At 43.9% G+C, this 25,329-nt stretch overlaps 1 protein-coding gene across 1 annotated transcript in view; it reads right to left on the bottom strand.

The window, feature by feature from the left end:
- The window catches only part of LOC123766066 (uncharacterized transmembrane protein DDB_G0289901-like), a 32,437-nt gene extending 19,733 nt beyond the window's left edge, over nucleotides 1-12,704 (bottom strand). The window contains exons 1-2 of the mRNA XM_069321324.1: nucleotides 12,601-12,704; nucleotides 12,130-12,416 (exon numbers count right to left, since the gene is read on the bottom strand). Of these exons, the coding sequence (XP_069177425.1) occupies nucleotides 12,130-12,416; nucleotides 12,601-12,704 (391 nt within the window). The remainder of the gene's footprint in view (nucleotides 1-12,129; nucleotides 12,417-12,600) is intronic.
- Between the last annotated feature and the right edge of the window lie 12,625 nt (nucleotides 12,705-25,329).

Genomic DNA, 25,329 nt, shown 5'->3' with positions numbered 1-25,329 from the left:
GGTTCCTGCCCGCCATCCGAGGAGCTGGAGGAGCTATTCAACTTGTGACAAGCAGCCTTGTACCCTGCATGTAATCAATATTGTAACTTTTTTTGTGTAATGACATTTTCAAATAAAGTTTATTATATATATATATATATATATATATATATATATATATATATATATATATATATATATATATATATATATATATATATATATATATATATATATATGGGTCTCAGCTGGTACGGTGGGTGCCAGAAGTCACTTCTCAGTGGGCCAAAACAGGTATATGTAAGTTAAGAGAGGGGGCGCTGACGGGAGTGAGGCGTGAGGACTAGCCAGCGCCGTAATACAGACACAACAATATACATGTTGCCATACACCAGAACACAGCTGCGGGCGTGTATGACTCGGAGAGAGTGTATGACTCACTTCGTGCAAGTCCGTGTTCAATCCCCGATCGTCCAAGTGATTTGAGCACCATTCCTCCCCCACCCGTCCCATCCCAAATCCTTATCCTGACCCCCTTCCCAGTGCTATATGGTCGTAATGACTTGGCGCTCTCCCCTTATAATTCCCTCCCTCCCTCGGTAGCACAGTCGGATTCCTCTTCCTCTCACAATCGGGAATTCTGGGTTCGAATCCCGGGCGGGACAAAATGGATGGGCGCGTTTCCAATCACCTAATGCATCGGTTCACCTAGAAGTAAATAGGTAACCTAGCCGAGGAGTTAGTCGGCTTGTGTGGGGGTTATATCCAATGGGGGGGGGAGGGGGTGGTCGGTAGTGCGACGCATAGTTAGATTGCCGAAACAATGGTCGAAGTCTTCAAGAGGCGCTTAGACAAGTTCTTGCAAGAAGTACCGGACCAACCAGCCTGTAGTGGATATGTGGGCCTGCGGGCCGCTCCAAGTAACAGCCTGGTGGACCAAGTTATCACAAATCGAGCCTGGCCCCGGGCCGAGCTCAGGGAGTAGAACCCTCGAAACACACTCCAGGTATGTTCAGGACCCTGGGAATGGGGGGGGGGAATCTTCAATATAAGCCTAACATGTTCACTAGCTGCCTGTCCCCTGAATTGCTATTATAAACATGAGATAAAACTAGAGAAGGTACAGAGAAATGTCACAAGACTGGTCCCAGAACCGAGAGGGTTGTAGTACAAGGAAAGACTGAGGGAACTGGATCTTACTACTTTAGATTAGAGACAGGAAAGAGGAGACATGATTGCGACATATAAAATCCTAAGTCGTTGACAAAGCACAGAAAACGAACTGTACAGCAGGTGTAGCATTAGCACGAGGGACGGCGGATGGGAGAGAGAGATGCAGTTATGTAAACGTTCAAGCCAAGAGTAGTGAGTATAAGGGAGGAGTTAGAGGAGTCTATATTTGACACATACACCATACAAAGATATAACCAAAGATATGATAGAAGTATTTTAGATCCTGGCACCACTGCACCCAGCAACAGGCAGAGTGAGAGCAGGGAGCAGGAGGAGACAGGTGGGAGAGCGTGGCACCACTGCACCCAGCAACTGGCAGAGTGAGAGCGGGGAGCAGGAGGAGACAGGTGGGAGAGCGTGGCACCACTGCACCCAGCAACTGGCAGAGTGAGAGCGGGGAGCAGGAGGAGACAGGTGGGAGAGCGTGGCACCAGAGGAGGTGCGAGCAGCCACCACTCCCAGCCTGAGGGACAAGTACGCCTCTGTACCGTCCGGAGGCATTAACTCACCTGGGACAGTGGTATGAGGCGGGGCTCTAGAGCTACATCTCGCTCCTCACACACTACATTGGGAGAGCAACTAGGTACATACACACAGCTGCCTGGATATTAGTTTATATTCCGCTAAAATATTAATTAGTTTACTTTTACAGAGAAAAACTTCCACGCGGGAAATAAGACTTTTAGAAGGGAACTGGAGGCGAGAGAAAGTTGGCCAAACTAATGAAAGTGTAAAGCCAGGGTGGCGCCGCCCCCCACTGTAGGTGGCGCCGTCCCCCAATGTGGGTGGCGCCGCCCCCACTGTGGGTGGTGCCGCTCCCCACTGTGGGTGGCGCCGTCCCCCAATGTGGGTGGCGCCGCTCCCACTGTGGGTGGTGCCGCTCCCCACTGTGGGTGGCGCCGTCCCCCAATGTGGGTGGCGCCGCCCCCACTGTGGGTGGTGCCGCTCCCCACTGTGGGTGGCGCCGCCCCCCACTGTGGGTGGCGCCGCCCCCCACTGTGGGTGGTGCTGTAACAAGCTAAAACTTGGTTTAAGAAATTATAGATCTTAGAACGTGGTATTAAACTGTAGCATGTGGTTCTACAAAAGCTGCAGTGAGAGAGAGTAGTTAACCTGACTTAGGAGAGACAGGTCACTGGCCAGGGATAACGGGATTAGCAGGTCTAGAAAAACAAAATGGCTGTCTCTCTGGTATTAATTCAACAAGTAATGAACATTTCAACAAATACAGTAATTACAGAAATAACCACTCTGGTTTAAGGTGTTAGGTTAACATGACTAGAGTAAAGATCAGGGGTCGTATACGGTCACGGAGAGAGTGACGTTAAAGTAGGGGGACTAGGTCGTTAGGCTGTTTATGACTCAGCCTATTTGAGATGTAGTTGTTTCTTGTCTCAATAAATATACTTGAACTTGACTCAGCCTGGGTCAAAGGGTCAGGCGGCCTGAGGGTCACAAAAAGCCTCCGTATTATTAATTTATAACATTAACTCAGATCACTAGTTAATATTGTAATTGGCTATAGCCTTTTCCAAGATGCCTATAGAATTACCAGCAGTTTCAATAGCAATTCAGCCATCTGGGTTGGCCAGTAAAGTCAGATTAGTTTGTTACTATTAACCCTCCTTGGTAATTAATAACCAGGTGGAGTAATACTAGCTACCTTCAGTGTGAGGAGAGAGCAGACTGGGCAGTGTGGGGTGAGCAGTTAGGAGGTCGCCATCTCGCCTCCAGAAGCCACAACAACAACAGCTGGTGTCTTAGATCACGGTAAATTGCTAAGAGTTTGGTACAGTTAATTCTCCATCCATGCCTCTTAGTTAGGGAGTGTTCTTTTTATTTCCATTTTAATGCGGTTTGTTTTAATAAGTTTTGTTTAATATTTACGGTGTTTTTTGAGTTTTCCAATAATTACATATGATTGTCTTCGCCGAGGTCTCCACGAGTCTGGGGTATTGGGCTAAGTTGGTATTACTATTGCAAGCAAGCCTAGTCCATTTTAAAATCTGATATATCCCCTTGTTTTCTATTGAATTCCACACTTAAGGTAGTCATACCTCCCTTTTCAATTAATTGGGGATAACCCACCCCAAAGCTTTAATGGTTAATTAATTGCTCCAAACCTCAATTAATCAATCTTGAAGATCGTAATGGTTTGGTGGTGGGAGCAAGAGAAGGTCCTGGAGTGTGCTAGAGGCCCACTACCTCGTCTTCGTGCTTGTAGTATCTAAGGTGGTCAATCATCTAAGATTGACTGTCTTAGGTCAATCTTATTAAGATGATAAGTGGTGCCGCCCCACACTGTGGGTTGTGCCGCTTCCACTGTGGGGGGTGGCTCCGTCCCTCTGTGGGTGGTGCCGCTCCCCACTGTGGGTGGTGCCGCTCCCCACTGTGGGGGGTGCCGCTCCCCACTGTGGGGGGTGCCGCTCCCCACTGTGGGGGGTGCCGCTCCCCACTGTGGGGGGTGCCGCCTCCCACTGTGGGTGCTCCCCCCCCCCCCCCCACTGTGGGTGGCGGAGATAGCAACACAATATTTCAACACCCTCGGCCCCCCCTCCGTTGTTAATATATTTCAATATATCTTCAACGTGTATTTACAGTACATCATTGTAATTCATCACAATCTTATGCCCCAAATCTCCCATACCAGCATGGGACACAAGATTAGGATAAATTAGACACTAACTATATTCACAAGGATATATTACATTACCCACAAACACCACCCAGTTTTCTGACTCTGACTGGCTTCCTGCCAATCCTTATACAATCCCAGCCTCCACTCATACCTAATCACTATACCATCCTTGTCTCCAGATACCCACACACTTGCCTCTCCTAAATTACTGGCACAATGTTAATGACTTCATAACAGCACACACACAACACTACTTGCGATACCAATTATCAATATCCACCAAGACCAGGAGGCCTGGTCGACGACCGGGCCGCGGGGACGCTAAGCCCCGGAAGCACCTCAAGGTAACCTCAAGGTGGGTCGCCCGCTGCAAATAGGCATGAAGATCCACCAGCTGGGGCCATACATCACCCTGGCAAGATGTATCCATGACTAGCTAGCCAACCTCTCAGAACAGCCTACAGATCACAACTGCTTCTCCCACCACGCTTGAGCCAATATGCCATCTCTGCCCCACATCTGTGGCATACCCTCTGACTCTTCTCACCAACTCCTTACTGTGTCTAAGTTTATCATGGCCCATGTCTTGCTCCAGCTTCTGGTCCCACCTGGTTATTGAGGCATGCCAGTACATCCTCATCTGTCTATCATACCAGCCTCCATACAGGGGCCCAGTCATACATGCTCACATAAATGCTTCTACCGACCTTATTCTTTGAGATTTCAGTATATTTAGTATAGGAATATCAATTATTATTGATATCTATTTGGGTCACACTACCGTCCTCATCCCTACCTCCACTATCAACACTACCTTGTCCGCACTATCAACCCTATTTTCAATCCTGCCTTCAACCCCACCGTCCAACCTATCTTCAACCCCACCCTCAACTCCTCCTCCAACCTCACCCTCAACCTTCCTTTCAACCCCACTCCACCAACACCCTCAGGCCTCAGGGTATAACACGCTCCACCGAAGGTTTATCCCACCAGTTGATGCACTAATGTTCAACTCGTGCATCAAATTCCTTCAAATACTGCGCCTCAGAGTGGCGGGGGGGGGGGGGGCGCGAGTGCATGCCGGGCCGACATTCTGCGGGGCGCAGAGTGCTCTCAGGCAGAGTAAAAGAACGCTGGCGGGGAAGTGATGCAAACTCTCCCTAATTGCCTAAAAGAACGCACATTTTCATTGTAGCCGAGGCGAGGAAAGTTCAAACAACCGCCTTATGAAAGAACATTTGAGTCAACATTCAGATTCAAAGGGAAAATTACAATTATTTCGCTCCTCCTGCTGTTTGCTGCTGTTAAACAAGGCAAAATTTGAGCCAAAATGGAAGTAAATATCTCCGGTTGAGGCTCAACCCCGCTCTTGTGAACTCTCGCTAACCACACGAGCTGGTCCCGGTTAAACTTTCCTTGGTCCGGATGCCCACCGACCGGATCTTTCACCGAGGTTCCGGTCCTGGGGGCTTCCTTAACGGATACGATAACCGGATAAGGAAAGTTGTGGTTTATCAGTGTTGGCGGGGTTTGGTTGTGTGGGTGCCTCCCCCCCCTCACTACCCCCATACACCCACTTTCCTCTCTCTATCTCTCTCTCTCTCTCTCTCTCTCTCTCTCTCTCTCTCTCTCTCTCTCTCTCTCTCTCTCTCTCTCTCTCTCTCTCTCTCTCTCTCTCTCTCTCTCTCTCTCTCTCTCTCTCTCTCTCTCTCTCTCTCATACACCTATCCCCACCTGCCCACCTACATTACTCACAGCACTGCCCTCACACAGATACCTACTCACAACCCCACTCACATGTGGTGTGTGCGGATCACACACCACATACACAGTTTCAAATGTAGATATAAAATGTCAATAGGCTCTAGAACCCGTACACCAGTTGACTGAAAGTTGACAGGCGGGTCCTAAGAGCCGAAGCTCAACACCCGCAGGAACAATTAGGTGAGAACAGCCACTCCACTCTCTCACCCCCCATTCGCTCACACACACACACACACACCTGTGTGTGTGTGTGTGTGTGTGTGTGTGTGTGTACTCAACTAGTTGTACTTGCGGGGGTTGAGCTTTGGCTCTTTGGTCCCGCCTCTCAACTGTCAATCAACTGGTGTATAAATTCCTGAGCCTATTGGGCTCTATCATATCTATATTTGAAACTGTGTATGGAGTCAGCCTCCACCACATCACTTCCTAGTGCATTCCATTTGTTAACTACTCTGACACTGAAAAAATTCTTTCTAACGTCTCTGTGGCTCATCTGGGTACTAAGTTTCCTCCTGTGTCCCCTTGTTCGCGTTCCACCCTTGCTGAAGAGTTTGTTTTTGTCCACCCTGTCAATTCCCCTGAGAATTTTGTAGGTGGTTATCATGTCTCCTCTTACTCTTCTGTTTTCCAGGGTTGTGAGGTTCAGCTCCCTTAGCCTTTCCTCGTAGCTCATTCCTCTCAGTTCCGGGACGAGTCTGGTGGCATACCTCTGAATCTTCTCTAACTTCGTCTTGTGTTTAACTAGGTATGGACTCCAGGCTGGAGCTGCATACGCCAGGATTGGATTTACATAAGTGGTATACAGGGTCCTGAACGATTCCTTACACAAGTTTCTAAAGGCAGTTCTTATGTTGGCCAGTCTAGCATATGCCGCCGATGATATATTTTTGATGTGGGCCTCTGGGTAAAGGTTCGGTGTGATATCGACTCCCAGATCTCTCTCTCTATTTGACTCTTGGAGGATTTCACCTCCCAGATGGTACCTTGTGTTCAGCCTTCTGCTCCCTTCGCCTAATTTCATTACTTTACACTTTCCTGAGTTGAACTTTAGCAGCCATTTTCTAGACTATTCCTCCAGTTTGCCCAGGTCGTCCTGTAGTCTCTGTCTATCTTCATCTGTTTTGATTCTTCTCATAATTTTTGCCCTATTTTGCACACACTGTGTGTGTGTGTGTGTGTGTGTGTGTGTGTGTGTGTGTGTGTGTGTGTGTGTGTGTGTGTGTGTGTCAAAAAAAATAGTAGTTAGTAACAGTTGATTGACAGTTGAGAGGCGGGTCGAAAGAGAGGAGCTCAACCCGCGCAAACACAACTAGGTGAATACAACTAGGTTAATACCTACTCGCCCCCTTCCCCCCATATACCAACTCCCCCCCCCCCACCCATCTGACCCGCCAGTCCTCGCACCACCATCAATCGAAATCAACCGTCCACCAATTACTACTCAATGGTCAACAGTCTCGACCCATACTTCCTCCTACATTTCCCTTTAGAACTCTTATCACTACCTTCTACCACTTCCTCCATCCCCAGCCCTCAAGTCCTACAACTTCCACACCGTTACACTCACACCCAATGCTTCAGACATCCACTCCTCCTCCTCCTGCCTTCCACATCCCAAATCCATCTGGAAGCTAACCTAAACCTCGTACCTAGGCTGGAACCAACCCATCAAAGGATAAGACAACTATGAAAACGATAAAGATCTCGTACACCAATGCTGATGGACTGTCAAATAATGCAGATGAACTCAAAGAAAAGATTGAGTAAACAGACCCCTGATGTAATAGCATTAGTAGAGACCAAACCGGTATGATTAGCAATGCAACATTCCCAAGGGAATACCAGATAAGGTAAAGTGAAAGACTTCAGAGAGGAGGAGGTGTGGCACTGATGGTAAAGAGACACTTCATCATTGAGAGAATGTCATTGGTGGCGACAAAAACCAGGTGGTAATTGTGGTCGTCATGCGAGTGAGAAAGTGGTTGAGACTGTAATCTTCAACTCTCCAGATAGCTACACAAACTGAAACAAGAACGCAAAATTATTATTTGCATTCAGGAAAAGAAAGAGAACTAGAGATTACTATAATATTCAATGCTTGAATATCCTACAGGGGTGGCAGACAGCCCATAGACTGAAAGCAAAGTTCCCAGTAATTAGTGATGCCAATCGTGGCCAAATCGACTGGGGAAACGATGGATCCAAGGGATAAGAAAGGGAAAGGAAAGCTTGTAGCAGTAGTAGAGAGGATCTTCCTGATACAAGTCAGGGAGGAAACATGGAGAAGGGGAGGTGACCAACCAGCTAGGCTAGACCTGGTCTTCACACAGAATGAGATGGACACTGAAAACATTGACCATGAAATGCCAATAAGAGCCAGTGACCACTGTGTTTTAATCTTTGAATACATAGTGACAATGACGACCATAGGGAGATGTAACCAGGGGAAGACGGGAATAGAAGTTTCAGTAGAAAGCACCTAGCCATTACGACTATATAGCACTTGGAAGAGGTCAGGATAAGGATTTGGGATGGGACGGGGGGAAGGATTGGTGCCCAACCACTTGGACCGTCGGGGATTGAACGCCGACCTGCATGAAGCGAGACCGTCGCTCTTCCGTCCAGCCCAAGTGGTTGGCTACCTGGGGAAGAATGTAAGGCTAGCACACAGGAGAGGGGAATACTAGAAGATCAGATCATTCCTGTACGGGACAGAATGGGGAAAGAGAACTCGGAAGGAAATCAACAAGGAACATGATAGACTATAATAGAAAACTCAAAGAAGTTGAAGAAGGATTTATAGCACCACTAAGGGTTAAGGAACGCAAGACGAGCATTACCCCATGGTTTAACAGGCAACATCTGGACGTGAAGAGAAGTAAAGAAGCATAGATGAAATACACAGAGCAGAAGAAAAGCTCAGCATATACAAAGAGGCCAGAATTGAGTACACAGCAATTAGGAGAGTGGCAGAGAAATAGTATGAGAAGGACAGGCATACAAGGCAGAGTCCCAGCCAAAACTGTTCCACAGTCACATCAGGAGGAAGATCACTGTGAATGATCAGGTCATCACACTTGACAAGTGAGGGAGGACATGCAGAAAATAATAAGGAGGTATGTGAGGAACTTGACAAAATCTTTCAGGAAGAATTCAAGCTGGAACCTGATTTGCCACTAGAGCTTAAAGGGCCAAACTAAACCGGAAATTCCACAGGAAAACCTCACTGAAATAACAGTGTCACCAGAAGTAGTAAAGAAGCAACTACAGGAACTGGACGTTACAAAGCCTGTGGGACGAGAGAAAATATCACCCTGGATACTAAAAGAGGCAGCTGAAGCATTGTGCAGCCTATATGCCATAAAATTCAATTCCTCTCTAGAAACGTAAGAGCTTACTGTTGGAAAACGGCTAATGTGGTGCCAATCTACAAGAAAAGGGGGAAGACAGAAACCACTTAACTAGAGACCCGTCTCACTAACAAGTCTCCCCTACAAGTACTAGAGAGACTGACCTGAAGCAGGCCAGTAGAACAGTTAGGACAGATCAATTGTCTCTCAAGACACCTGCACGGTTTTAGTAAAGGGAAAATCCTGCTTGACAAACTTGCTGGAGTTCTGCAACATGAAGACGAGTCAAACAAGAGAGAGAGATGGACAGGCAGACTGCATGTTCCTTGACTGTCAGAAGGTATCTGATACAGCCCCGCACGAAACACTCCTACTCAAACTAGAGAAGCAGGCTGGCGTATCTGGAGGAATGCTAAGGTGGGTCAGAGAGTATCTCTCAGGAAGGAAACAAAGGGTCACAGTGAGAGTTGGGACAATAGAGTGCGTGGTTTCGTGTGTGTGTGCTCATCTAATTGTGCTTGCGAGGGTTGAGCTTCGGCTCTTTAGTCCCGCCTCTCAACAGTCAATCAACTGATGTACAGATTCCCGAGCCTATTGGGTTTTTATCATGTCTACATTTGAAACTGTGTATTGATTATTTGTGTGTGTGTGTGTGTGTGTGTGTGTGTGTGTGTGTGTGTGTGTACGCCAGCGCGCGCGCGCGCGTGTGTGTGTGTGTACGCCAGCGCGCGCGCGCGTGTGTGTGTGTGTGTGTGTGTGTGTGTGTGTGTGTGTGTGTGTGTGTGTGTGTGTGTGTGTGTACGCCAGCGCGCGCGCGTGTGTGTGTACTCACCTCACCTATTTGTCCCTGCAGGATCGAGCGTTCACTCTTGGGTCCAGCCTTTCGAGCCATGGGTTGTTTTCAGCAATGACTCCTGTCTCCTTCCACAACCTGCTCCTTACGTGCATTCCATTTTTCCACAACTCTCACGCTAGAAGAAAACTTCCTAACATCTCTGTGACTCATCTGAGTTTCCAGCTTCCACCCATGTCCCCTCGTTCTGTTAGCATTCCGTGTGAACATTTCGTCTATTTCCACTCTGTCAATTCCGCTGAGAATTTTACACGTTCCTATCATATCCCCCCTCTCCCTTCTTTTTTCTACTGTCGTAAGGGTCAGTTCCTTCAGGCGCTCTTCATACCCCATCCCTCGTAACGCTGGGACGAGCCTCGATATCCAATTTATGTGCGCCTCAGGAGTTAGATTAGGTGTTACGTCCACTCCCAGGTCATCACAGGTAGGCAGTTCCCCTTCATTGTGTACTGTCCGTTTGGTCTCCTATCACCTATTCCCATTTCCATAACTTTACATTTGCTCGTGTTGAACTCCAGTAGCCATTTCTCTGACCATCTCTGCAACCTGTTCAAGTCCTCTTGGAGGATCCTGCAATCCTCATCTGTCACAACTCTTCTTATTATTTTTTTGTCATGTGGGTGTGAAGTGTAGTGTGTGTGTGTATTCACTTATGTTCACTTAGTTGTATTCACCTAGTTGTGCTTGCGGGGATTGAGCTCTGCTCTTTCGGCCTACCTTTTAACTGTCAATCAACTGTTACTAACTACTATATTTTTTCACACAAACACACACACACACCCAGGAAGCAGCCCGTAGCAGCTGTCTTAACTCCCAGGTACTTATTTACTGCTGGGTAACAGGGGGCATCAGGGTGAAGGTCCCTAGGTCCACGAGTCTAGAGCGCTGTCCACTCAGCCAGCCAGCCTATGTAGCCCATACGTAGCTCGTGTGTGTGTGTGTGTGTGTGTGTGTGTACTCACCTAATTGTGCTTGCGGGGGTTGAGCTCTGGCTCTTTGGTCCCGCCTCTCAACCGTCAACCAACAGGTGTACAGGTTCCTGTGCCTATTGGGCTCTATCATATCTACACTTCAAACTGTGTATGGAGTCGGCCTCCACCACATCACTTCCTAATGCATTCCATTTGTCATCCACTCTGACACTAAAAAAGTTCTTTCTAATATTTCTGTGGCTCATTTGGGCACTCAGTTTCCACCTGTGTCCCCTAGTGTGTATGCCCCTTGTGTTAAATAGCCTGTCTTTATCAACCCTGTCGATTCCCTTGAGAATCTTGAATGTGGTGATCATGTCTCCGCTAACTCTTCTGTCTTCCAGCGAAGTGAGGTTTAATTCCCGTAGCCTCTCCTCGTAGCTCATACCTCTCAGCTCGAGTATTAGTCTGGTGGCAAACCTTTGAACCTTTTCCAGTTTGGTCTTATCCTTCATTAGATATGGATTCCATGCTAGGGCTGCATACTCCAGGATTGGCCTGACATATGTGGTATACAAAGTTCTGAATGATTCCTTACACAAGTTTCTGAATGCCGTTCTTATGTTGGCCAGCCTGGCATATGCCGCTGATGTTATCCTCTTGATATGGGCTACAGCCCATACTTAATGCCTCTGCACCTTCTTTTAGTACCCACGGTGAGATTCTGTCAGGCCCAACAGCCTTTGTCACATTTAGTTCCAACAGATTCCTTTTGATCTCATTACTGGCGAGATCAAATTCTTCCAAGGTTGCTTGGTTTGCCTCCTCATTTAGTGTGTGTGTGTGTGTGTGTGTGTGTGTAAAGTGTAGCGCGTACTCACCTAGTTGTGCTTGCGGGGGGGAGGGGGTGAGCTTTGGCTCTTTGTTCCCGCCTCTCAACTGTCAATCAACTGGTGTTGATTAGTGTCAATCAACCTTACCTTTTAGTCCTGCCTGTTTCTCCAACTTTTGTAACAGCCTTTTGTGAGGTACTGTGTCAAAGGCTTTCTGACAGTCCAAGAAAATGCAGTCTGCTCACCCTTTCTTGCCTAATTTGTGTTGCTTGGTCATAGAATTCTATTAAAACTGTGAGATACGATTTACCATCTCTGAACCCATGCTGGTGGGGTGTTACAAAGCTGTTTCCCTCCAGATGCTCTACAAGCCTTTTCCTCACAATCTTCTCCATCACCTTGCATGGCATACAAGTTAGGGAAACTGGCCTGTAGTTCAGGGCCTCTTGCCTGTCACCCATTTTGTATATTGGGACTACATTAGCTGTCTTCCAGGTTTTCGGTAGGTCTCCTGTTTCCAGTGACCTGTTATACACCATAGAGAGTGGCACACTTAGTGCCTCTGCACCTTCTTTTAGTATCCACGGTGAGATTCTGTCAGGCCCAACAGCCTTTGCCTCCTTTAGTTCCATCAGATTCCTTTTGATCTCATCACTGGTGAGATCAAATTCTTCCAAGGTTGCTTGGTTTGCCTCCTCATTTAGTGTAGGGGCTTCTCTTTGTTCTATTGTGAAGACCTCATGGAATTTCTTGTCGTGTTTTTCACACGCCTCCTTGTCATTCTCTGTGTATCTGTTCTCCCGTTTTCTCAGTTTTGTCACTTGTTCCTTCACTGCTGTTTTCCTCCTGATGTGGCTGTGGAGCAGTTTTGGTTGGATCTTGGCTTTACTCGCAATGTCATTTTCATACTGTCTCTCTGCTTCTCTCCTCACTCCGAGGTACTCATTTCTGGCCCTCTGGTATCTCTCCCTGCTCTCTGGTGTTCTGTTATTCCTGTAGTTTCTCCGTGTTCCTTCGCTCAATTGCTTCGCTACCATACATTCCTGGTTCAACCATGAATTCTTCTTTTGCTTTTCGTTGTTCTCTTTTTGGAACGGGATAAACATGTCTGCAGCTTCCTGGCATTTCTGGGTGACAGTCCATCATATCTTGTACAGTCTTCTCTCTGAGTTCTGTTTCCCATGGTATTACCATTAGGAAGTTCCTCATCTCGTCATATTTTCCTCTTCGGTAATGTAGTCTTTTCCCTTCCAATCCCATCCTTGGATAGGTTATCCCTACCTCTACCAGATACTCAAATCAATACACTGTGGTCACTCATTCCTATAGACGCTTCAAATTTGACTTCCCTTATTTTTAGCTCATTCAAGGTGACTTAGGTCGAGTGTAGCTGGTTCGTCATTCCCTCTCATTGTGTGTGTGTGTGTGTGTGTTTGTGTGTGTGTGTGTGTGTGTGTGTGTGTGTGTGGTGTGTGTGTGTTTGTGCCCGCGTGTGTGTACGCGCGTGCGTATGAGAGAGAGAGAGAGAGAGAGAGAGAGAGAGAGAGAGAGAGAGAGAGAGAGAGAGAGAGAGAGAGAGAGAGAGAGAGAGAGCAGTGAGTGCCTGTGCCCGAAGCCTCGCACAAACTCCGTGTGATGAGAGGATGTGTGTTTTATTACCAGACAAATTGCCAGTTACAAAAGATGAAGCAACACTGAAAAAACACAACGAACATCTAAAAAAAAAAAAAAAAAAAAAAAAAGTTACGTAAAAAAAGACCAAAAATAACAACAAATAACCAGCACAATAAGAAGTGATAGCCTGCGAGGCGTCTAAGAATGAAGACAACTAAGAAGGAAGGACTGGTGAAGCCGCCCCGCACACACTAAGAATACAAGATACACGAGGAACATTGGGGCATCACTCTCGTACGCTGGCTACACTATTTATCTCCACACACACCACCGGCCGCCTGGCTGCCTTCTACAGCCTGCCCTCCAGTCATTATAAACCATATCTGATTACAAAGAAATATTACATTTGTACGAGGACGAGATCGTACCTACTCGAGCCCACGTCCACTTAAAGAAATGAGACTGTGACATAATTACAACATTAACAGTCGAAAGATATATGTCCCTCCCCCCCCCCCCCCCTCCTCTTTCCCTTGTGACGAGAGAGAGAGAGAGAGAGAGAGAGAGAGAGAGAGAGAGAGAGAGAGAGAGAGAGAGAGAGAGAGCTCTGAGGAAGAGGGGGGACATCCAGACTTTTGAAGAATATGATAAACCATCCATTTTCTCACCTCCCTCCGCCACCCGCCAATTCTCATCAATAATCTACAACAAGCGGGTGGAAAACAAAGCAACCTATCCTCTTGTGAAGAGGAAGAAGCAGCCATAAAAGAAATAATGGGAAGAGGGCTCTATGCTGAGGAACAGGCTAGGTATCGCAACACCACCATCATGCCGTCTCTAATCACGCCCTCCCCTTGGGGACGCAACCGGCGGCGAAACCGGTTAAAGGTGGACCCGGTGCGAGGCTAGCGGATGGGGCGGAGCCAGGCTGGCGAGAGGGGGCGGGGCCTACTCACCCGCCCCGCCTCCTGCCGGAGTTTACATTTATACGGAGTGAGCTGGGTTCGTCCGTGCGACATTAATTACTTTATTATATTTCTTTTGTAACCTGCTCTCAGGAAACCCACTTCTTCCTTTCTCCTATAACGTCAACTCAGCCTGTATATATTTTTAAATGCAAGTATTCAGTACTAAAGATAGCTATAAAAACACAATATATTCTTAAATAAAACATGGAAAATCAATCAACGTCGTCTTCAAATACCTATATCATCAAACACACAACTTATCAAACAAACACATTTTAAGTAATTGTAAACTGTATTATCATTGTTTTTTCCTTCAAAAAATATATAATAATTATAGACTAAAAAAAGCAAAGACAGATGGAGCCTCTCTCCCGGCGTGTCGGCCAGGGTGACGGCCGACAGTGTGTGGGGCCGAGGGAGGCGCCGACACAGCGTCAGATAAGTAACATTAATATTATAGCAACATTGTTGGGTGTGTGGTTATGTTGTACAACATGAGAGCAAACAATGTGTTTTTTGTTAGTTATCTCTATCAATATGACCGTATCATAATGCTGACATTGTAGTTATGTAGTTCAGTATGAGAATAACAATGTAGTTATTTAGTTATATGTGTTTTGCATCCCCTTGACAATGTTATTTATTCTTCATTAAAAAAAAAAAAAATTCTGGTAATCAATAAACAGGATCCAAATACATATACAAGCATCATTTACTTTACAGATTTGAGTACATGAAAACTACTTTTTTTCTAACTTTCAGAAGCAGAGCAAAATTGATATTTCAACAGTGCTGAATTTCAATGGCTAAGTTTTGACTTCAAAGAAAGCTAGGTTTTGACTTCATCTATCAGTGATGGTCTTATTTTATAGGTGGTTTATCGAGTAGAGTCTAAGACCTCAGAAAACTCTGTAGCCCTATAATGTCATTGTTACTCATAGACCCAACCCATCCCCGCCTAAACCTGACAGAACATAAGATCGCCAAGCCAAGCCTAGCATAGTCCTAGCCTAGTCTAATCAATCCTAACCTGAATGAACCTAACCCTACGAAAGTGAGAGAGAATGCGTTTGAGGTTTGGAGTGAACAACGTCTATGACGTTGAGACTGTTACGGCTGTACACTTGTTCACTCCAGCCACAGCTGTACTAATGTGTATGCATCACTGACGAATAAAATCGTTTAGTACTCACCTGGTATATTTCTGTGTTGCAGTGATTTGATTTATAAGCCATTTAACTGCTGTATTAATTAGGTCACGATGAATATACAATAATTGTATTTGTTAAATATTCCCAAATTAAACAAAGATCTTATTATAACAAACAAAAGCATCCCGGTAATATTTTGACGTGAAAATAAAAATATACACACATATTATATATATATATATATATATATATATATATATATATATATATATATATATATATGTCGTACCTAGTAGCCAGAACGCACTTCTCAGCCTACTATGCAAGGCCCGATTTGCCTAATAAGCCAAGTTTTCATGAATTAATTGTTTTTCGACTACCTAACCTACCTAACCTAACCTAACCTAACTTTTTCGGTTACCTAACCTAACCTAACCTATAAAGATAGGTTAGGTTAGGTTAGGTAGGGTTAGTTAGGTTCGGTCATATATCTACGTTAATTTTAACTTCAATAAAAAAAAATTGACCTTATACATAATGAAATGGGTAGCTTTATCATTTCATAAAAAAAAAATTAGAGAAAATATATTAATTCAGGAAAACTTGGCTTATTAGGCAAATCGGGCCTTGCATATTAGGCTGAGAAGTGCGTTCTGGCTACTAAGTACGACATATATATATATATATATATATATATATAATGTGTGTGTGTGTGTGTGTGTGTGTGTGTGTGTGTGTGTGTGTGTGTGTACACTCACACACACACATTACATGCGGGAAAACCATATTTTAAAAAAATTCAACAAAATGTTGTTTTTCCGGCATACTGAGGCCAGTGTTATCATGATCGTTGCTGCATACCATGGGAGATTACATTTGGCACTAAATGGATCAATATACTTAACCATAATTTATTAATTTATTCAGCACATTTCAAGTATGGGAGAAAGTTATAATTATAAAAAAAAAGTTAAGTTAATTTACAACAAAGAATTAATAACAGCGAGATGTACACCAGAGCTGCCAACATGTGTCCAGTGTGCTAACCAGAGCTACCAACATGTGTGCAGAGTGCACAGGACCCAGGTTCGGGTCCCCACCACCTGTGAGGCAACACAATGTGATGCTGAAAAACAAGCTCTCAGGGAAAACAAAAATAGCGCACAAGTTCAACGTTCCGTTTGGCACTTCCTGCCTTGCTCAACACTAACACAGTGTTGCCAATGATGCAACTCTCACAGCAATACAATGTTCAGTTATACAATACAGAGATGTCCCTAAGAATAATGCAAACTGCACAAGGCCTATTGACTCATACGTTGGCAGCTCCTATTTTTATCCACTCAAACGCATTCATGTCTATCCTACGCTTGAAACAATCCACCGATTATCCGAATATTATGTTAACCTCATAATTTGTTCCAAGAATCAACAACCCTGTTTCCAAATTAGTATTTACCCAGGCCGTTACTGAAATGAAACTTCTCATATTTATACCCATTGTTTCGAGTTGTATTTTGTGTTGATATAATTGCAAATCTTGTTTGTACCCACTTTGTTCCACCATTTGATGCATATATTTACTTTAATTCCCGTCACTAACTTTGTCATGCCCCTACCTGTACATGTTGCAGTTTATTATATAATATATATATATATATATATATATATATATATATATATATATATATATATATATATATATATATATATATATATATATTTTTTATAAAAAAAACCTAGAAGGGGTACCACCTCTGGTGCAAGTGTAGGGACCCATAGCCTCGGAGAAGAAAATAAAGAGTACTCAGAGAAGACCTTGTGGATCCTCACTGAACACTTTGATATTTTCTTCTCCTACCACCCCTATTCTTTTGTTGTGTATATTATATATATATATATATACATATATATATATATATATATATATATATATATATATATATATATATATATAATCCATATATATGAATTATATAGTATACTATATAGATTATAGTATCTATTGCACAGAGGGGAGAAGTAAACTCAACTACATAATGTAAAGAGAGCCTAACAAGGGCATGATAAAGCTAAAGACTTAACATGAGTTATCGCTCACGCTTCCAGAAATAAATCCCAGAATCCTACTTCCCTTACTCCAAACATTTATACCTGGATTTCTTGGCTAAATCCCTAATAATCTATTACTAATTACTATCCTTATCATCATGACTCCCAGATCTTTCTCGCATTTGGACTTCGTAATTTCACAATTGTCTAGCTGATATCTGGGAACTATTAATTTTATTATTATCATTATTATTATTATTATTATTATTATTATTGTGTTGTTGTTATTATTATTGATGTCATTGCCTAAGCTCAAACCCTATATTTTTCAGCCAATTTTTTGTCCATTTTAAAAACACATCTGGATTGTCTTGAAGCGATTTTGGGTTATATGAATTTATTTCCCCTTGTTCTACAATGATCACAATTCTTCAACGCTCACAGCTCTACAATGTTCACAACTCTACAATGCTCACAACTCTACAATGCTCACAACTCTACAATGCTCACAACTCAAAAGTTAAAACGTAGAAATTTGTTCAAACCTAACCTAATCAATCTAAACCTATCCTTACCCATAATAACTAAGTCAATAATTCATGTTCCAGCTATAATAGATTATTATTGTTAGAAAAGAACCAATCTGGAAAGAAACATTTGAAAATAACGAAAATCTTTCGGCCCGTTAGGTAAATCGGACTTGCATATTAGGCCAAGTAGTGCGGTTCTGGCTAATAGGCACGACATTATATATATAGGACTAGTTTTTTATGAGTTCTCTCAGCCGTCTGGGCTCTCAACACCACCGTGCACCCCGCCCCCCCCTCCCATGCACCAAATACAATGCCTTGAGTACAGTGCCCTGGGTACAGTGCCGTGGACTACAATCTGTGTATGTTTCCTGCAAGTACCACAACTGAAGCTCCTACAGATTATACACGACTGTTAAAATAGTCTTAGGGCTGCTCAAAGAAATATCAATTTACTAATTTCAATATGATGAAGCTACGAAGAGTTCCCACACCTTAAATACACCTGTTCTTAACACAAGATTTTCTCTACTGTGTCCACCGAGAATTACCAGGGTAAATATACCGAGAAACACCTGGTTTTCTATTTTTCTATATATGACATTACATTTATAATGCTATATATATATATATATATATATATATATATATATATATATATATATATATATATATATATATATATATATATATATATAAGTAGACGTATTCGTAAATAAGGTGTATTCGACACAGAGTTTTGCTAGAGCTGCCAGATACGCATACCTGGAATATCATGACTAGTAAAACATCATAATTCCAATCATAAACTCACGGAATTCATCATATTTAATGCTACAGCTTTCAGGCCTTTATGAGCTTATTAGGTCAGTCACTGATAATGAAACATCTTATATTTATTTGTACTTTTGGTCTGCAACAGGCTGGCTTTGCAAGCATATCAACAGCATCACATTTTGAGCTGCCAACATTTTCAGTGTTATAATAATATACAGTATCTGTAATTATATTTGTATATGGCTTTACATTATCTATAATTATCTGCAAAATTATCTGTAGTAATAACACTAAGATAATCGTTAATTATCTTCTTCTAGTAAAAATTCATTTTGTACTGCAATATATAACTATAATATTTATGAATTTTGCATTTATTTTTTATTCATAATTTATTTATAATATTATAAATTACTGTACTAATTATCATCTAAAAATTGCATTTTTAATTAAATCTACAAAAAAAAACATTGATAATGATTACCAATTCTAATGTCTAATGATTATAGAAAATCAACCAATAACATCTAATTATCTTAGCCCTATAATGGTTATCTAAAATCGACAACATCATACTAACTGTAATTTTGATAATGGTTAAAAACATAAATATATTTTTATAATAATAATTAATAATTATACAAATTAGGCAAATGTTTGAGTCCTTTCATATCAAATGTTATATAACGATATAACATTATATATATATATTATATATATTTATATATATATATATATATACATATATATATATATATATATATATATATATATATATATATATATATATATATATATATAAAACCCTCCATAATTCTTGCTGGAAAAAGCCAGCAAGAAAACCAGAGGCAGAAGGCGACTAAGACAAAGCCACCAATATTAACACACACGAACACCTTCACATAGTGACAACATATACAAAACAACACCACTACCACAAACAACAATAACAGCAGCATCAAAAACAAAACAACATCATAAACAAAACAGCTTCACAAACAAAACAATAACAGCTTCGCAAACAAAACAATAACAGCTTCGCAAACAAAACAATAACAGCTTCGCAAACAAAACAATAACAGCTTCGCAAACAAAACAATAACAGCTTCGCAAACAAAACAATAACAGCTTCGCAAACAAAACAATAACAGCTTCGCAAACAAAACAATAACAGCTTCACAAACAAAACAATAACAGCTTTACAAACAAAACAATAACAGCTTCACAAACAAAAAGTTTCACAAACAAAACAATAACAGCTTTACAAACAAAACAATAACAGCTTCACAAACAAAACAATAACAGCTTCACAAACAAAACAATTAAAGTTTCACAAACAAAACAATAACAGCTTCACATACAAAACAATAACAGCTTCACAAACAAAACAAAGTTTCACAAACAAAACAATAACAACTTCACAAACAAGACAATAACAGCTTCACAAACAAAACAATAACAGCTTCACAAACAAAACAATAACAGCTTCACAAACAAAACAATAACAGCTTCACAAACAAAACAATAACAGCTTCACAAACAAAACAATAACAGCTTCACAAACAAAACAATAACAGCTTCACAAACAAAACAATAACAGCTTCACAAACAAAACAATAACAGCTTCACAAACAAAACAATAACAGCTTCACAAACAAAATAACAGCTTCACAAACAAAACAATAACAGCTTCACAAACAAAACAATAACAGCTTCACAAACAAAACAATAACAGCTTCACAAACAAAACAATAACAACTTCACAAACAAGACAATAACAGCTTCATAAACAAAACAATAACAGCTTCATAAACAAAACAATAACAGCTTCACAAACAAAATAACAGCTTCACAAACAAAACAATAACAGCTTCACAAACAAAACAATAACAACTTCACACACAAAACAATAACTCAAACAACATAACAATCAACAACAACACACAAAACAATATCACAAATCAAGACAATAAAAACGACAAAACCGTCTAGGAAAATCTTCCATATTACGAGTCTAACTTCAACATCTCAGATCTTCAAACCGTCCTCAAACCTGTCGCAAGACTTGCTGGAATAAATGATTGATGCTCGCACGCACGCACGCACGCACGCACGCACGCACGCACGCACGCACGCACGCGCACACACACACACACACACACACACACACACACACACACACACACACACACACACGTGTTGCACGTCATCAACGAGCCGTACTCACACTAAGGCAACGCCACGGGTTAAATTTATTGTACCGGCTCGATTCTTAGTCTGTCGGGTATCCGTTGGCAATAAGAGTGACCTCGCAAGTCACCCTCGAGCTGCCCCTCCACCCCTCACACCTCGGAATGCAGTCTGCCGTGAGCGGTAATATAGGGGAGATCGTTGGATTGGTTTCAAGCGCAGGTGAGACATTTATCAATGTGTTTGGGTTCACACAACACATTGTCTTGTATGGGGCATGGGAAGCCCCCCATAGGAGCTGCCTCGTTTGGAGCACTACGCCTTCGTATGTTTTTTTGTGTGATAGAACACGTGTATCAATACCTGCAAGATCTCTATATTTATAACATCTCTCGTAGCTTCCAGCGGTGAAAACTGTCATCTTGCAGAACATTATGAATGTTTTAATATCTTTATTTAGGGTCATATATTAGCTTATTTATTATGCACCTCATCCCGTGGGTGGTGGTGGAAAGGCTTACATAGCTAGTTACACAATTTTGTAAAACACACCACACACACACACAATTTATATATATATATATATATATATATATATATATATATATATATATATATATATATATATATATATATAATGTGTCGTACCTAGTAGCCAGAACGCACTTCTCGGCCTACTATGCAAGGACCGATTTGCCTAATAGGCCGAGTGATTTTCTTTATTTTCAAAACATTGTTTCCAATTGGTTTATTTGAAATATTATTATAACATGTTAAGAACATATATTATTGGCTTAGTTGTGTTAGTTTAGGTTAGGTTACAATAGGTTATGTTAGGTAGGGTTGGTTAGCTTCGGTCATATATCTACGTTAATTTGAACTCAAATTAAAAGAAATTATCTCATACACAATAAAATGGATAACTTTATCATTTCATAAGAACAAATCGAAAGATATATAAATTCAGGAAAACTTGGCTTATTAGGCAAATCGTGCCCTGCATAGTAGGCCGAGTACTGCATTCTACTGTACTGCTACTAGGTACAACATACATATATATATATATATATATATATATATATATATATATATATATATATATATATATATATATACATACATATATATATATATATATATATATATATATATATATATATATATATATATATATATACATACATGTACACACACACACACACACACACACACACACACACACACACACACACACACATATCAAGTCTTTTTATAACTCAAGTGATTCAACAAGAGGCTCACAACAGTCACTATACAAGGCACTTTACATCTATGGTGAGTCACACAGTTACTAGTCTTGCTGCACACCCACCCAACTGGGCGGCAGCTTTACAGTCATGTGCAGGCTGCACCTACAGTCATGTGCAGGCTGCACCTACAATAACATACCTGGAGAGGGTTTCTGGAGTTCTACTCTCCGAGCTCAGCCTGGGGCTAGACCCACTTGTGATAACTTGGTCCAACAGACTGTTGCTCTGAGTGACCAAACTGTGGATACTTCGCCAAGATTATCATTATGTACGTCATTATCAATGAAGTACTTACAAATTTATTGGACACCATTGATGGTGTTATCTCTGAATTTCGCGATTCTTTCCCATTCCATTATATAATGACGCAAAGTATGCGAATAGTTCTGCTGACAGAGTTTACATTTAGTCAAGTCTACATCAGCAGATGTTACAAACTGCCAAAGGTACTTGTAGCCGAGCCTAAGCCTAGCAGTAGTAACATCTAGAAGTCTGCTAACCTTATTGGATGACCCATAGACGTGCGGTTCTTCCTGCATAATAGAATGATAGATGGAGCAACCGGTGTGAATTTCACTTTGCCTCAAGTCTACGAGATTTTGTTGCTGTTCCTGGAATATTACTGCCCTCAGACAGCTCAAAGGCAGTCCAAGATGGTAATCAATTCCCTCTTTATGAACTAATGTTTTGGCTAACTCATCAGTTCAATCATGCATTCGGAGACCAATATGGGAAGGAATCCACCGGAGATAAACTCAGACTTCATCATTGAGTATTACATTATATCTGTGCCAGGGCGATGCATGAACCGGCAGTTTTGACAATTTCTGGTCACCTCAGCGATATACTTATTTTTATCCACTTTCTAATTGACTAAAAATGTGTGAGAATGTCTTTCGAACGAGTTAAGAACGCTTCCTAGGCCCACCAGCACACATTGTATCACCAGAACGGCAACGGTTGAACCAAGACTTCCGGAATTAGTGAACATGGGTTGGGTGTGTGTTTTGCTGTTGTATGTATTTTGTTTACGGCTTCTGGTGTGCCCTGATCTCTCCAGACGAGACGAGGCATCCCCCGCCATCAGACGACCCGCCAGCAGTCGTTGCTCAAACGTCAGATCCAGCGTGGGAATCGAACCCTGAGATGCAAGACATTTAACTGCACAGGAGATAATATACCGAAGGTTTGCTACATGACATGACAGAGATTGGCAGCACTTCAGCTGTCAACCCATCAGATTACCTTGACAATGGTGACAACATCGAGGCGTCCTCGTGCCAAACACCTTAATCATTTCACTTGGTCAAAATGATCACTTAATACATGACTAGTTTAATGCTATTTCATTCTAAGTGTAATGGAATTTTTTTTCTTAAAGATGAAATGCCGCGTGATAGTGAAGGACACCACATCGGCTACACCCCACCCCACCCAACCTCAGCTGCCCACCCACCAACCTCAGCTGCCCACTCCCACCATCGGCTGCCCACCCACCATCGGCTGCCCACCCCCACCATCGGCTGCCCACCCCCACCATCGGCTGCCCACCCCCACCATCGGCTGCCCTCCACCCTCAAGAAATACCTTGCAAAGTTTTAAAATTTCTAATCAAGATGTTTGAGGGACGGAAAAAAGGTCGAAATTAAACCCATAAAACTTGAGACGCCGTGAAGACGTCGGCTGTTTGATGAAGAAGTTATTAAAACTTTTATTAAAAGTTACAATTACACTGAGGGTCTTTGGGGCAAGAAGGGTACAAACGGAATTCGTATCTCGTAGGGGAGATGGGGAGGAGGGGTTTGGTGGTGGGGAGGAGGGGTTTGGTGGTGGGGAGGAGGGGTTGGTGGTGGGGAGGAGGGGTTTGGTGGTGGGGAGGAGGGGTTTGGTGGTGGGGAGGAGGGGTTTGGTGGTGGGGAGGAGAGCTTTGGTGGTGGGGAGGAGAGCTTTGGTGGTGGGGAGGAGAGCTTTGGTGGTGGGGAGGAGGGGTTTGGTGGTGGGGAGGAGGGCTTTGGTGGTGGGGAGGAGGGCTTTGGTGGTGGGGAGGAGGGGTTTGGTGGTGGGGAGGAGGGGTTTGGTGGTGGGGAGGAGGGGTTTGGTGGTGGGGAGGAGGGGCTTGGTGGTGGGGAGGAGGGGCTTGGTGGTGGGGAGGAGGGGCTTGGTGGTGGGGAGGAGGGGCTTGGTGGTGGGGAGGAGGGGTGTGGTGGTGGGGAGGAGGGGTGTGGTGGTGGGGAGGAGGGGTGTGGTGGTGGGGAGGAGAGGTTTGGTGGTGGGGAGGAGGGGGGTTTGGTGGTGGGGAGGAGGGGGGTTTGGTGGTGGGGAGGAGGGGTGTGGTGGTGGGGAGGAGGGGTGTGGTGGTGGGGAGGAGGAGAGGTTTGGTGGTGGGGAGGAGGGGGGTTTGGTGGTGGGGAGGAGGGGGGTTTGGTGGTGGGGAGGAGGGGGGTTTGGTGGTGGGGAGGAGGGGGGTTTGGTGGTGGGGAGGAGGGGGGTTTGGTGGTGGGGAGGAGGGGGGTTTGGTGGTGGGGAGGAGGGGGGTTTGGTGGTGGGGAGGAGGGGGGTTTGGTGGTGGGGAGGAGGGGGGTTTGGTGGTGGGGAGGAGGGGGGTTTGGTGGTGGGGAGGAGGGGGGTTTGGTGGTGGGGAGGAGGGGGGTTTGGTGGTGGGGAGGAGGGGGGTTTGGTGGTGGGGAGGAGGGGGGTTTGGTGGTGGGGAGGAGGGGGGTTTGGTGGTGGGGAGGAGGGGGGTTTGGTGGTGGGGAGGAGGGGGGTTTGGTGGTGGGGAGGAGGGGGGTTTGGTGGTGGGGAGGAGGGGGGTTTGGTGGTGGGGAGGAGGGGGGTTTGGTGGTGGGGAGGAGGGGGGTTTGGTGGTGGGGAGGAGGGGGGTTTGGTGGTGGGGAGGAGGGGGGTTTGGTGGTGGGGAGGAGGGGGGTTTGGTGGTGGGGAGGAGGGGGGTTTGGTGGTGGGGAGGAGGGGGGTTTGGTGGTGGGGAGGAGGGGGGTTTGGTGGTGGGGAGGAGGGGGGTTTGGTGGTGGGGAGGAGGGGGGTTTGGTGGTGGGGAGGAGGGGGGTTTGGTGGTGGGGAGGAGGGGGGTTTGGTGGTGGGGAGGAGGGGGGTTTGGTGGTGGGGAGGAGGGGGGTTTGGTGGTGGGGAGGAGGGGGGTTTGGTGGTGGGGAGGAGGGGGGTTTGGTGGTGGGGAGGAG

Source organism: Procambarus clarkii, chromosome 9 (genome assembly GCF_040958095.1).
Source record: "Procambarus clarkii isolate CNS0578487 chromosome 9, FALCON_Pclarkii_2.0, whole genome shotgun sequence".
NCBI classification, from domain to species: Eukaryota; Metazoa; Arthropoda; class Malacostraca; order Decapoda; family Cambaridae; genus Procambarus; species Procambarus clarkii.
This window is presented reverse-complemented; position numbering and strand designations above follow the sequence as displayed.